The 15,377-nt window shown below is 40.7% G+C and overlaps 2 protein-coding genes across 5 annotated transcripts in view; both read right to left on the reverse strand.

Annotated features, from left to right (window-relative positions):
• sh3pxd2b (SH3 and PX domains 2B) overlaps positions 1–2,207 on the reverse strand; it is a 37,582-nt gene extending 35,375 nt beyond the window's left edge. For 3 of the 4 annotated variants that reach the window (XM_018691368.2, XM_018691366.2, XM_018691367.2), the window contains exon 1: positions 1,783–2,206. In XM_018691368.2, coding sequence (XP_018546884.1) covers positions 1,783–1,854 — 72 coding nt within the window. In that variant the 5' untranslated portion in view covers positions 1,855–2,206. Of the gene's footprint in view, positions 1–1,782 lie in introns of all 4 variants that reach the window. The other variant, XM_018691365.2, reaches the window with a different exon arrangement.
• Positions 2,208–3,754: 1,547 nt separating this feature from the next.
• LOC108893383 (leukocyte cell-derived chemotaxin-2) lies at positions 3,755–10,563 on the reverse strand. The gene is made up of 6 exons (XM_018691369.2): positions 10,451–10,563; positions 10,109–10,173; positions 7,437–7,748; positions 6,937–7,027; positions 6,316–6,461; positions 3,755–4,547 (listed from the first exon to the last, which is right to left on the reverse strand). The coding sequence occupies exons 2-6, from the start codon at positions 10,158–10,160 to the stop codon at positions 4,381–4,383; spliced, it is 768 nt and encodes a 255-aa protein (XP_018546885.1). The 5' UTR covers positions 10,161–10,173; positions 10,451–10,563; the 3' UTR covers positions 3,755–4,380.
• Positions 10,564–15,377: the final 4,814 nt, after the last annotated feature.

The raw sequence follows: 15,377 nt of genomic DNA on the forward strand, positions 1-15,377 counted from the left end.
TGTAATAGACTCGACTCAGATGAGCGGATGAGCCTTAAGCTGCTTTTTGTACTCTTAACCACAACTCAGGGTTCTGGAAGGTTTAAGGTGCACAGCCTGTGTGCGTAGAGGGAGCACCGAAGGCACATAACAACACGGGCCCCCTGCACCAGAGAGCAAACAGACAGATGGAGAAGACACAGGACCCGGAGAACTCTGTGTCCTTGACCACTAATACTCACAGCGGTATTAAGGTCTGTTGGTCCTTCAACCCAGGCATCATTTCCACACATATATGGACGCAAACCAACATATGCACATGCGGGGCGCACACACCGTGAACACAGAACTAACACGAACACCTGCTAGGGCCTTGGCAGAGGCTCTCACTGTTGGCCCACTAGATTGTATGATGTCATATGTGTTATTTTCAACCAACTGTGTGCACTTTTGCAGACAAATTCACCCACATGTATCCCACTCTGCTACAGACAAAGATGATGAAAGCTCCATTGTTTATGAATTGCAGAAAAGTGAAAAATGACTCTTTGTCTTTTTGACATTCTTGTCTCCCACTCAAAATTTGCAGTACCAGTGGGGAATTACTGTTGAAAGAGGAAAAATACCCACACATTCTTCTTCTCTACCTACTTTTCCCCTGCTCTACACACAGTAATGAGACTATGGTAATACAATACAGATCCCCTAAACTGGCAGAAATACTAGACAGCATTAATGAGATCATCACAGCATAATCACATGACATCTCATACAGACATAAGAATATTGCCAGTTTTAATGTCGACATCAGTTACACACTGCAGAACTAGAGCTACTCTGGCATGTCTGATTAAAATAAATCACTAAAACTGGTATAAATGAGAACTGTGTAACTGTACCGCAAAACTGAAGTCATACAACTAAACATGCTTCCTGACATATGGTTATATTTAGGCCCTTCCCCTGTTCAAACATTGCTCTGTTTGTTCACTGTGATGACCTTAAGAATGCTGCCATCAAAACTTCCTGGTTATCAGTGCCTGCAAATTGGAAAGCTTGAGGCATGACAAAGCTTGGATGCTCGCTTTTAACTCCATTCTCATGAGGATTTGTCTGGATGGTTTGTGGACTGGAGTGATTTGCTTATTAAGATGCTAACTGGGTCCTTCCTCTATGATGGCACAAACGTGGCAGTAGGGATATGAGCAGAACTCACTGTAGGCTCCGGTAGTAACAGTACAATGCCTATATCCACATGTATGCATGTGATACACAATTACTGAGAATCATTTGAGGGTACGTGGAGTGATGGAAGGTCATAAGTTGTGTAAACCAGATCCACTTAGATGCTCCTCAGTGGCACCCAGAACAACAATACTGACCTTAAAAAAACAAAAATTGATGGTCAAATCTGACACATGTATACAAAGAACTGATGAGGCAAATATTACTTTCTATGCTCTGATTCAACAGTAAGAAAAACGTCAACCTGAAAAACACCAACTACTGTGTTATAACTTTGGTCAAACTTTAATGTTATTGCCCTCTCTTTACTATGTGGGCTGTTGGGGTATGTGCTGCTAACAGCCTTAAAAATGACTGATTTAAGGAGCAGCGTAACTTTTAAGTTTTCGAAAAATCTTATGTTGTGAAAGACTCTCTGTCCATTTCGGCTGGCTTGGTGAACTGTAATTTGATACTCTCTTTGTTTTTACTTTACTCGACGGGAAAGGAAGAAGAACTAGGAACTTGCTCATTTCGAGCACCAAATATGCGGTTGTTTTAATAATTAAAAAGGCTTACATAGTGTTTGTTCGGATTCCTTCGCTTCTGGACATCTTGCACTGTTACTTCTTGCACGGTGCGCCGTGGCATGATGTCCTCTTCTCTAGGTCTCCGTTACAAAAAGAAAAAAATATATACCCGTTAGGGTTTTTTTTACGAGCGATTAACCCCGGCTGAGAAAGTTTTGCACGGCGACGCTTTCTTGTCATCCGCGCCGGTCAGACCCGCGACCCGTGAATGCAAGAAATGCTTTTTTTCGTAAAGCTGGCAACGTCAAATTTCCTGTCCAACATTCAGCCGTTCGGAAGCCAGAAGTTAATACTCGGTGGGGTTCTTCGCTTTCCCTCCCTCTTTCTTGTGCCTTGTCCCGTAGCTTACGTCCCGCTGACGGCTCCTCAACCAAACTCCCAGCCTATCCCAGCTCGCCCACTCCCAATTGAGCGACTGGGACGACCATTATGCTCTATGGACCAACCCCTCCAGCGTCAGAGCAAACCACAGGCTGGGTTCAATCCGTACACTTAAAGCTGTATCACAGGGTGTAAGCATTTAGATCTATGTATCAAACACGTTCGATGTCTGTAATGAGAGATTCATAAAGGAAAGTGGAGACTGAAATCTATGGATTCATACTAGGAGAAAATTAGTACTGTGATTATTAAGGCTGCACTCAAGAGCACTTAAGCAGAGCATCTTACTTACATATTTTCCAACTGTTCTTATACTGTCATTGTGTATTACTTTTATAGTAGCCCACAGCATGTGGTTCACATGTTCTTCTGTCATAACAGCCCTATCACATGAACTCAAGTAGGGCTACCCTTTCATCAACACCATTCCACGTGTTCATGAATATTATAACCTTGATATTGCTTAAGTGTTTAAGTGTTATTCATAGAGCTAAAAGTGGATACTATTACAATGTTTTTTATACAGCTGAATTGTCAGTGTTGAGTTGTTTTAGTTAAGTTTGCAGGTTTCCATTCAGAAAACTAAGGTTAATGATACCACTTAGGGTGGCAAAAGGTGTTTATCTATCACTTTTTCAATCATCCCTTTGTTCCTTTGAGCTATTCCAATAGCTAACTAGTAGCTAACTAATTTGTCATCAGCTTACTTTCAGTAACTGCTAAATTTAAATTGTTTATCCACTTTGTTTCTATCTAGTTTAACAATGTATCTACTCCTATTACAACCATTTATCCACTGTAGACACACATGCCTAAAAGCAAACAGGATGTGTTCACAGTTTCATAAACTGTATTTAAAAAATATACGTAGGCCTCATGAGAATAATATCTAATTTTGTAATTTGCTCACATATGCACTTGTGGATGCACTGGTGCATATGGACAACATTACCTGCTTTTCAAGCTAAACCTACCCCAGGTTCCTGTTAACAGTTAGGTAAAATGGTAAGTCTCTACTGTAGGTATTAATTCATTTTAATGATGCCAAATGGAAACAAAATAGTGTAAGTTGGGGTGAAAGAGAGGAACTTTCAGGCTTGACTCTGCATCACATGATATCCTCATGTCTGTATGTGGTTAATGTCTGTCAGTCATCAATGTGCTATTTTTATCTCAGTGTTATGCTGCAGTTTCTGATTTGCATGTAATTAAGCAGGCTAACTCAAAAAATACAATTACAGTCTCATCTTTGCAGATATATATATATATATATATATATATATAGTTTAAGTTTGAGATTTTACTGACAATTTTGTTGCAAAATAGCTCCATCTTTTGGTGTGTTGTGCTCATTACATTTATATTGTATATGTGGCAGTTTTTCCTTGCCTGCAGATGCATGGCCCTTACTGTAGAACTGAAGTGGATTAATTTTAAATGATGGCTGCAATAGGGAGAAAATGTCAGGAGTCTGTACTGTCATTCCAAATTAGAATTTTTGATAAAGTATGAAAAAAGGTGAATCATTCATGTAATTCCCCAGTTTAAACTTGTCCGACCTACATTTATTTCCATCTGGGTTATAGGAAACAAACCATTTTAATCAAAAGCAGAAATGAAACCAAGATTTTACTGCATCATTCAAATCTAGACAGAGTATGTAAAAAAGGTTAACTGAGTCCACACTGAGTAATGGAACATTTTCATATTGAAGGAGGAGGAGTATCAAAATGTTCTGTTATTCCAGTTAATAAAAAAAGTCATTCAGTAGAAAAATGATAATACAAAAATATATAAAAAGTTTCAAAAATGAATAAATGGAGATAAGGAATCATCAGTCACACAGAAGTTGGCCAACACAAGCTTGTAAGAGCAATGTACTTAAATAAATTGCTGTTATTAGGGGGAAAAACATCACATAGTTCTCAAGATGTGAGACAATTTAAATGCTGTCACCAGAGAGACCAAAGTCTTGTATGACTATACTCTGCAGATGAAGAATTGAGAATGTTGCATCATAGGCTAGATGTTAAATGCAATAAGAAATCATAAGTTGAATAAAAAGGGTTCATTTCATCACATTGGAAAGTAAGAGCTAACGTAGGGCGTCATAATCGTGATTACATTTACAAGGTCATGGGTCAAATGTCAGGTGTTTCAAAATCTTAAGGGTCACAAGTTGCATGAAAGATCAAAGCTAGAGAGGTCATATGAAAGGTGAAGGGTCAGTGCTGTCACACATTTGCAGTTCCATGTGTGAGGTGATGCCGGAGAAGCGCTCCTGTAGCGGCAACAGATAACCCAAGGCTTCTCCCTGAGCCACTGGGCCGATGTATTGGTAAGGGCGGATGTTGAAGATCTTCACACAGTGCACTGGTTTAGACACAAACAAAAAAATGAGCATTTTGTTCGCGTTTCTCCAACTCTTGGAACTGGAAAGAGTGCAGGCAGCTGTGTTGAAAGAAAATCTCTGAAGAAAGCTGATGCTACACCACAGGTGAATGGATGTGTAAAATTCGAGTTAATGGCTGAACAATTAAAAAAAAAAAATGTGTTCAGTGGAGAGAAGCAAAGGAGTTAGCCAACTTAAATATTCCCCTCACATTCCCCTTGGCTTGGGCAACAGCTTCTTAAAAGCTATAAATCCTGCTTAATGTGCTGTATACAATTGCACAAATGTATAGCACACCCATGTCGATGAAAATGCTCTTAGGCCCCGCAACAAACACCAAGCATGGAGATAACAGGCTTTGATTGCTCATTTATAACTCAAAATGGGTCAACACAGGCTTAAAACTCTAAAAAAGAACCGTCTTTAACATCTTCCTTTCACCATTCTGAATACAAAAACAAGCAAGCCGCCAACTTAGAAACAAACAACCCAGAAGTAGGCTAGTCTACAAGAAGTGCCAGCACCATCATTAAATCCTACGAGCTCCTAATGATCACTGTCTCAGCATTAATGTGGGTATCATGGCGAGGTAATGTGTCTCTGTGATGTCTAATCATGTCTGTGCTTTACCCGGAGATGAAAGGAAGCTGACGGTACATGTGTTCTTCTGATAATACAGTTCAATTAGGGGTAGAGGCAGAATGAGGACTAATGATGTTTACTCATCACACCAGTGCCTTATCAACTCAGGATGCTCTCAAAATACACTCACAAGCACATATACAGACACAAACATTCCATACATTGCAAAGGCATGGGCACGCTCTTCTTTTGGGCTCCGTCAAAATGGGCGCACAAACGCTGATGCATTGCTTTGTTCTGTGATGATGAGTCCTTAGTGGGGGTCATTTCTCACAAACAGCCTTTGATAGGGTTTCACATGCAGCTGGATCCCGGTATAAGAGACAACCAGAGATCAGTGAATTCTCGGCACCCCCTCTCCAACACCTTGACTAATCCCTCTAAATCACTCCTCCTTTTCATCCAAACCTAACGCCTCCACCATAATAACCTAACATCACCTTTGACCTAGCCATGGCCTTGTACAGTATAGATTACAGGAATTAACTTGCAGAGGTAACAGCACAAGATTATAGTGGTTTAATAAAACCTACCTTTTTCTTATTTTCTGTTGTCGAAGAAATCAGAGTGCTTTCTTGGTGGAATTTAAGAAAATGGAATAGATGTGCCTTGCAGCTTGGTGTTAGGGATTGCATAGGCAGTGTTGGATGGTCCATTGCTTTGTTCCCATGTTGAATATTTCAACTATTGGATGGATGGATAACTTTTTGTGGTTGAGTGAAATCTCTTGACAAGTACTGGATGGATTACCATGCAACTTCTTGCAGATATTTGTGGTCTTTGTGACCTTTGGCGACCTTTCATCTAACACCATCATGGTTTAACTGACAGTTATTTTACAGTGAACATTAGAGACCCATTGGTATGGGTATAGATTCTTTGTCCTTTTGATATACCAAACAGATATTGTTAAGTAAGAATGAAACACTTTTACATTTATTTAGAGGACAGATGCAGTCAAAAGTCTTGACTTTAACTATGTCAGTGTTGGTTGATATAACATTTTCAGACTGGATCCTGTCATTTTAAATTGTAATAATCTTTAGAGGTTTCTTTCCCGTGCTACACTCACTTTCAAGTACCCTATTAACATCTTGTCCTCCTTACCATCACTGAGAAGTTTGACCCCATCAAACTGATTCCCAGCTGGGTCTTTCCGACTCACTGGACCTGCCAGGGAGCCTGAGAATGGAGCGTTGACAATACCATAGTCATCACACACCAGGTCCACTGCTTTATGGAGGCCATTACCTCTGTAAGATGAGAGACAGGAAAGATGAAAGGCATCATAAAATGCTGTTTCTATTAGGCATATTTCACCAAATTTTCCCAAAAGAAATTCTAATGTTTGGCTATGAATAAAGTATATCTCTGCCCACAGAAACTCAGCCCCCCAAATCCAGATTCCAAATCTTTGGTTTCTTTTGCCCCTTCAGTATAAACTGATTATAGATCTGGTCAAAGTTTGCTGTGCTGTGACATACCTTTAATGCTTACTAAAGTTAAGAGTTTTAATCCATTTTCTCTGTGATGTCAAACGTCCTGCTAACCAGGCTGGACACATTAGAAGCCAAATACTGAGCAGTTTTGATGAGTGGACATGTGATAGCCATTCTCAAAGTGCATGTCATGCTATGTGTGCTAATGTTTGTGCAACATAGGAGGATTGTTTCATCATTCACCAGTAATCTTTGGAGACTAACACATAAAAAATCAGGAAGGAGTCACCTTTTGGAGTTGAAAGCGCCACAGCCGTGCACATCACATGCCCTCACTCTGTTGTTGTGGTGACCAGCACAAAGAACACTCCAGGCTCCAACTACAGAGGCAGGTAAAAAAGAAAAAAAAAAAAAGAAATATGTCATACTTAAGTCTAATACATGTCCTCCAAAAATATGTCATATTTAAAAGCTGCTGCATTGCATTCCAAAAGGCTAGGAATAAAAATATTTTTTAAAAGTTATTTTAATATCTGCTGAGTGAGTCAGCCATGTGCCATTCATGTGGAAATAAGGTTAGTTACAGCAGAAAGACGCTATTTAAATGTCTTTTATTGATGTCTTTCATGTGAGTGGTGTATCAGACATTGATATGGCCTTACACCCACAATAATGGGTTTTCATGACTCAGACCGGAAAGAACAGCACACGGCCCTTTTAAATCCCCATTGGGAAAATCCAGCAGTGTGGTCTGTATGTCTGTGGGTGAAAGAAGTTGTGTCACTATACCCGGCATACAACACTGCCGCGTCTTGGCCCCTGAACACTTGTCTTTTAGGTATCGGCCTTGGCAGATGTATCGGTTCGGTTGGCAGATGCCTCCCAGCCTGGTGCAGCTGGCGTCACCTTTCGGTCTGGCGGATATTATCTTACTTCCTATCTTCTTGACCTTCTTCCTTGGAGTCACAAGCTTGGATTTCCCATCATGTACTGTTGAGTTATTTCTCTTCACCTTGATGTTGCTGGCGGCGTTCTTGTCATTGCTCTGAAATTCTTCACCCTTCCTCTTTTCATGTTCTGAAGCACAGCTTAACAGGACATCTTAAGGAGGGATGAAAGGCATTGAGAGTTAGAGTTAAGAGAGTTAAGGAGGGAGGAATAAAGTGAGGATGTGTCTTGAAACAACTTTCGCGGTTTAAGGATTAAATCGAACATTTGTGAGATTGGTATTTGGGATTACCTTCAATTTTGGATTTAGTTAGTTAGTATTTAGAATTTGAAGCCACTGATTGTTAAGATTTTCTTTCTGTTTAGATAATGTCACATAGAAATTATCATTCACTGATGTATGCTTAAGAATTATCACAGAGAGGTAAAAAAGATACAAGTGTTACAAAGATGGTTTTACTGTCTGTTGTCAGATTACCAATCTGTATATTTTTTATGTTGCACATCACAAGTAAAATTAGATAGTGAGAGAGAAGTGAATTCACTTTAAGGCTCAAAAACCATTTCCAATAATCAATGAAATAAGATAATTTAATTATTATGCTCAAAAATTGCCTGATACTGAAGCAAATTTGATGAATTCTTATAAAGTCATACTTATATACTTATAGAAACCCTGTAATATATTAATGTATGCTAAAAATCCCACTTTGTAGATGTTAACATCTGATTGATGTTAATGGGAAAACTTGCTTTTCATAATGTCTATGAAATATGTCCCTTAGATGTGATTATATATCATTTTCTTCATTTCAACAAAGTCTGTTGGTGTGTGTCCTTAGTTCATCGCCTGGGCACACTTGTTGAGAACTGTGATACTTGTCCATGTAGACAGACAGAGTCATAGTTCAGTTATTCATAGTGTGTTTTCATTCTGACAGCATACTAATTATCCTGCCCAGACATGAGTCTTTGATCTTCATTAACTCTATTAACCTCAGACGCACAGAAAATATTTCAATCATGCTGCCCTGGCACAGGAACACACGCTGGGCTCAGTGATTGAAAGAAGCTGCTTATCACTAGAAGGCCTTAATGGCTGCGAGACGGTAGGGTAGGATAGCTGGCTGTGGCATGGAAAAGCAATTTTCCCCATTGTGAGTTAAGATTAGAAAAGGCAAAATTTTCTGACAGAAATGTAGGTGGACTTGTTGCCTGGGCAAATTAAGTTAGGAGTGAGGCCTTGCTGGTGTTTTGCTAAATAGTTTACCATGTATTGTTAGGTGGTTGCCACATTTTGGGGCTACCAGGATTGGTTGTTTGGGTGCTGTGGTGCAGTAAATTTGATGTTTTGGGTGTTTGGTTAGATGGTTGCTATGCTGTTTGGAGTGGTTGTTATTTTTAGGCAAATCAGTCTCACTTTCCCAGTATTCACTGTTGCAAGCCACAGCCACATTTTGATATTTGCACATTTGTCACTGCTCCATCCTGTTGATGTTTGTTGCATTGAAACTAGTGAAACAAACATGCTTATATGAAAAAAGACATTAACAAAATTCATAGCGTACAGTTTTGCAAAGTTTTTTGTTTTGTGTTGTAATTACTTGGAACATTGTCTTCAAAGTATCTGTCCGCATTGCAGTTTCTGTGTTTCTTTAGACAAAGCAGACTACATTTTGTGGATTAAAGTATTGTTTGATTTTCTGGTAAATATATATAGAAGAAGAATTTGAAGTTAATGACAGGCAGTAGAAAATAACGTGCTGTGCATCTTTTCATACTTTTCCTTTGATTTCATGGCATTCTGTGTGTGGGCGGTAAACCACCTACGCACATGAAATAACTTTTGAAGTAATATAAAGAATATCAGCAGTATAACAGTAAACCTAAACAGATCAACAGACAGATATAACAATCAGTTTAGACTGGCTGACATGTGTCCGTTTACTCCACACGACATGCAGTGTTGCTGGGTGCCTCAACAACAGTAGTTTGAGTTTGTGTCCATTATGCAGCATGATTCATTTCATCTTAGTAACAAGATGGTTGTCTCATTTTCATATCGCTCAACGGTCCCTCAGTGTGCCTTAAGCTTTGCAGTTAGATGCAATGATGTAATGTTGCATTAAGCATTCAATCATGCTTTAAATGTCTCATTCACTTGTGCCAACACACAGTGACTCCAGCAATTGGCCCGAACCCCCCCAAGGTTTGTGTTTACAGGAGTTTAACGTCTCTTAATAGGACTCAGTTCTCCAAGGGCAGGCAGATATTTATACACCATTTATTGTTGTTGTAATAGGAATCCTATTAGTGCACACTGCTGAATGGGAAATTACTGTGTGTGTATGTGAGTGTGCCTACATATGCATGACTATACCACATGGTTGTGAGTAGACATATTGTGCATGTGCATGATACAGTAACACTCCGGGCATTTTATGTTGCACTGTATGTTAAGATGCATGTTAAAACTTGTATTGTGTGTATTCTGCATATAGTAGGCTACTTACAGCATGCTAGCAGGGCTGCAATGAGACAGACCCTCAACAGCATTCTCATCATCAGAGGATCAGAACTGTGCAATAAGGACAGAAAACAGAAAACTTATTCCATCTACTCAGGTGTCCCAAAGGTGCAATTCTCATATAAAGCAGCCAGCTACTACGTTTTGGTGTTAGTTCTCATTCTGTAAGAATCAAATCTGACATGTATTCTTGCACACTGACTTATAGTTTGTATTGTAGAGAACCTGTCTGAAATCTCAAGGGCCAAACAGAAGCAGACCAAATACCCATTTCTGACTGAACACTGCTCAACACTTTCTAGCAAGAGAAAATGGAAACTATACTTACCAGTCTCATGGAGAAGTTGTAGCGTGGCTGCAGACGCAGTGGGTAGAAACACAAAGCGCGGACTGTTGGAAAACCAGCCCACTGTGGAAGCTGCAGGCCCGGACCACAGGACGTTCCCCCACTGTCAATATTGATATTGGCCTTTAGAAAACACACCCATTTACTTGCTGGAAAAGGCTCACTTTATTGACTTTTTTGTTGCTATACTGAATGTTACACAGAACTAGTTATTGGCCCCTGAGAAAAAGCAGCTCAAAGTAAGGCTTGAACAAATAGCCTCTCAGTTACATCTGAAATTAGTTATAACTGAACAACAGGATTGACAAACTTAATTGAAATCTTTTTTTTATTAATGCTTCAGTATTTTGTAAATCACAAGTGTTTCAACCATTTACTTTTGACCAAACATAATAATGTCTTTCTTAGACAGCATAATGTGTTAATTCTTATTCCTTTAGCAAAATGCAAAGTAATCAATGGACTTTTAGTTCAGTGGAAATCCTTAATAACCTACAATCACCAGGTAATGTAATAAAGTATAGTATTATTAGGAAATTAAAAGCTTTATCACCATGTTCATCTTACTTAAAGGAACATTTTATTACAGTTTCTTACATTATTATATTGCTACCATGTCTCCTTGAAGTTATGTTTATGTAGTCCTTGTTTGTTTTCCCAATTATGCGGCAGTGGGAAATATAATTGCAGCCTGGATTACGTTCACAAGCTTGTTAGGCTGTTAGTACAGTGTCAGAATTATTGTATCATTCTTTGCGCCAAATCCAAAAGGTCAACAAAGGCAGTATGAGCTCTTCAGAATGTTGGTAATTTCACCTGAGGGTGCAGCAACCGTGCAGCAAGCATGCAGTAAAAAGACTATGGCTCCAATTACACCCTCTCGCACCCCCATATAAACCTATTAGTATGTGCAGTGCAGTAAACTGGCGCTGGACCGCTGTACCAAGCTTCTCACTGCTGTGTGACCTCACGCTGTCAAATCCTGGCTTCGCCTCCTTAATGAGACCACCAGAAAAATCATTATGCTCCATGCATGAGCCTAGCATCTATTATGAGACAATTAGCTTTAAGGCCTCACACGAGGCAATGGGAGTCAATCAATGGTATGAATTTCCTCCCCTCCCTGTGGGACAGTGAAAATGAGGTGCATGGAATGGATGAGTACTGTAAAGCATGTGCTGTGAGGTATTTAAGAGTCTGCTTTGTGTTGTGTGTATATGGTGAGATAATCCAGTTAGAAGCTGGAGCACAACTGCTTGAATGCAATGTCTCCTTCTGACTGGGTGTGGTATAAGCACTTGTAGTAGCTTGTCTGTATTTGTCTTCGTTTCAGAGATGCTACGCCTTCACTTCACTTACAAAATAGTCTTAGCTGGCCTGAAGATAAAGCTGACTGATGTATTATAGAAGTTGGTCATTATGTTAATAGATGTGTAACTCAAACATCCCAGCTTTTGTTCTTTTTTAATGAACATCAGAACTGAAAGTGTTCCTTCACCACAGCTACGTGAAGTTCAGAAATGAAGGGTTATTTGATTTTTGTTTGCTCTAGAGAAGTTTCTCTTCATTTGTAAGTCCAAGTTTATCTTACTCTAGTGATGTATTGTGGTGCAGATGAGGTCACTGTAGAATTTGAATGCTTTTATTCTAATTCTGAGCCAGTTACTCTTTCTGAATGACAATACACTGAGTGTAAGGGAAGGGGCTGAATAGCAGCCCGGCAGAGAGTTGAGGCTTTTGCAGCCAGACAGCTTTGATAATCAAATATCTGGGCAGAGGATTATACTGATGGACCATATGGCTTGGAATTTGAAAAGGAGAGAGGGAATTAGGGAGCGAGGGAGACCAATAAAAGACAAGACAGAAAGGGGAGAATAATGAGAGACGAAGTAATGGTGCTCAATTGTGAGTGAGTGGGTTAGTGAGTGAAGGAAGGAAGGAGGGGAGGGGGTGGAGGAAATGAGGAAGTGAGAGAAGAGGCAGAAACATCTTGAAAGACAGAACAAGATGGGGAGAAAAAACGCAGATAAAGCAAGGAAGACAGGCAAGCAGACAAACAGGAGACGAGAAAGGCAGTGGAAACTCCAGTCAGCATCCTAAAAACACGTTGTGCTCCGGCAGAAGAAAGGCTTGTGTTGACTCTGAGAACCCTTTGATAAACATGGCTACTTAAATAGAAACACGCACCACATTCTTCAAACTCCTGGGAGGATAGGACTGACATTTCACTCTGGCTTCTCTGTCAGTTAGTTCTGGCATTTCAAGGAGCAGGAGAAGAGATGCCACAAGTGTTTCCTAGCAACAGTTTGCTGCAAAAGCCTCCCCCTCCCACCTGCTCTCCTCTGTACCCCCCACCCCCACCCCCCCACTTAAACTCCCTCCTTCCCTGAGATACCAGTTGCAGCAATGCACCACTTGCTTCAGACCTGAAATACATTCTAATTCTCCCGACTCCGCTTCCCCTCTCCTTCCTGCTCCCTTCAGCAAACTGTCAGGCCTGCATCAGATGACATTCAGGCCCCCGTCATCTGTAAAGAAAAAGCACATAGTGAGGCTGTTCCCTGTGAAGGTTGAAGGCACTGCAACTGAGAACTGCTGGCAGACAAAATATCGAAAGAACGCAGCAATATTTCACCCTTTTACAAGCTGAGTGGTTACTGTGCATGAGCCTGGCTTTTACTCTTTCATTTCATTTTTCTGCCCCTCTTTCTGCTGCTAAGGTGAGAGGAACATCTCACAAAAACAGCCTTGTGAAAAGGCTCTGTGGCTGGTTGATGGATAGACGCTGCTCCGTGGATCTAAATCCCGCTTTCTCAACACGGCAGCCCAGTCACACCCACTTGGCTCTGTCGATTTGTAGACATATTCGTGGAGCTTGGGGAGCAGGGTGTTTAGCCCACGTGAGCAGACAAACAGAGCGCTACAGGGCAAGGGGGATGAACCCTGCGATGCCGGTGGCAGCAGACAGGGGGAACCAAAGTCCGAATAATGCGTTCTACTAAAAGCATTTCAATGTCTGCCAAGGGAGGGCTTTCAAAGGGCGTTAGTGGATGGACTGAAGTCTGGTCACACATCTCTGCCTCTCCTTGGGTCCGCAGGGAACAAAACAACAACGTTTAGGCCTAGCATATCCTTTTAAAATATACAAATGTCAATCCATGTCCTTCATCCCTCTTGCGAATTCCCATGAACCTACAGTACAAGTTAAAAGCCGACCTGAGAAACAGCAGGGGGAGAGATAACAAAGCAGAAGACTGAATGTGACTGGAATCTTAAGGCCCATCAACCTAAAAAGCATGGGCGAGCATCAGATGAAAGACTTGTTGCAATGTTATTCCAGAGCCTTAAATAATATGAAATGGTACAATGGATGTCTGTGCTTGACACGGCGCTGTTTCCACAAGTAGAGAAAAAACTGTATAAAAAGTACAAAGGGAGAAGTCATATGATCTTGGTGCTGGGCATTTGGAGCAACTGTTGCAAAAAGGTTACTGCTGCTTATCTTAACTTTTGTGTTCAAACAAATGGTTCCTTTTGACACTTGAACCTGTAACGTTTCCTTTATGTTGCTTCACAGTCTCCATTCTGAGAGAATTAACAGAGACCCCAAAGGAACAAAGACAGGGGTGAAGGACAGAAAAAGTGAAGTGACAGAGGACAAAGTAAAACTAGTTCGTTGGAGTGGGAGAGGGAAGAGCTTAAATTTTTAAGGACTGGAGCCTTTGAACTGTGCAGGAGCGAACGTAACGACAGCAGCAGATGTGACAGGCCAAGACGATGAATGCCACGGCCAATCATGTATGGATCAAAGCGTGGTTTGGTGATTGATGGATCAGTGCGGAGGGGGAGCGAGGGTATCAAACACAGCGGGGTGGGTGGCTAAATCGCATCCCTTTGCTTTGATGAGGAAGAAGGCAGAGGTACGTGGTGGGAGATGAGGTGGAGCAGGGGGACTAAATGAATTAAGAGGGAGCAAAGACACTGCTGAAAAACATGGCAGCTGGCCATGTCATCCTAGTATCTGATCCCAGCTGGGGGGCAAAGAAAGAGAAACGTGAACATTTTTCTGTCTCAGAAGAAAAAGTCTGATTCAGCTTCTTTTCTTTTTGAGTTGAGGATTCACACCCTACTCTCTCTGTCTGGAAATAGCCATGCAAAAACATATATCTCAAAACCCTCATACATTTCAGCCACAAGGGAGCAGAAAAATATTTGGCTCTTTGTAATGCTCAGGATTTATCTGCAGAAGGGGAAATGAGACCAGGATATTCTCTTCACCACATGTTAAATGTGACAAGCACAACCACTGGATCGATTAGCCTGCACTGTGAGGTTGCATTGATGAGTGTGAAACACAGATGACCCCCATTATCATGTCAAAAATCGTGTGGTCTCTCTGTCCTGTCCAGCTCCTGCTCTCATCTAAGCAACATCTCATCATCAAGTCTGTTCATTAAGACGTACCTAATTACACCCACATTACATATAATTACGGTGTTTTTACATCACGCTTCCAAGATAAAACTCCTTCAGTGCTGTTTCAATGTATAATTAGCCTTAGTAAGCACCTACTACACACATAATTATAGAGAAATGAATACTAATGCACCTGTCTACCAAGCAGAGGAAAAAAGTATTATCTACAAAGACACAAAACAAACCTTTTCACAGAGATGATTATTGTTTAACTGAATGCTGCGAGTTGAAATCCTGCTGGGATAATACTCTGCTGAACAGAGAGGTTGGGAGAGCGTCCCCACCATGTATCTGTGGAATAAAAATAAGACAGAGGTGAATACTCGCATTTTATGGATAAGCGAGGCAAGCAACCGCTTGCTCCATGCTCTAAAGAATTGAGGGGGCTTCCAAGGAATGACTGATATCACTCCACAGTATTGACAGCTGCCGC

This window comes from Lates calcarifer, linkage group LG20 (genome assembly GCF_001640805.2).
Source record: "Lates calcarifer isolate ASB-BC8 linkage group LG20, TLL_Latcal_v3, whole genome shotgun sequence".
Classification (NCBI taxonomy): Eukaryota; Metazoa; Chordata; class Actinopteri; family Centropomidae; genus Lates; species Lates calcarifer.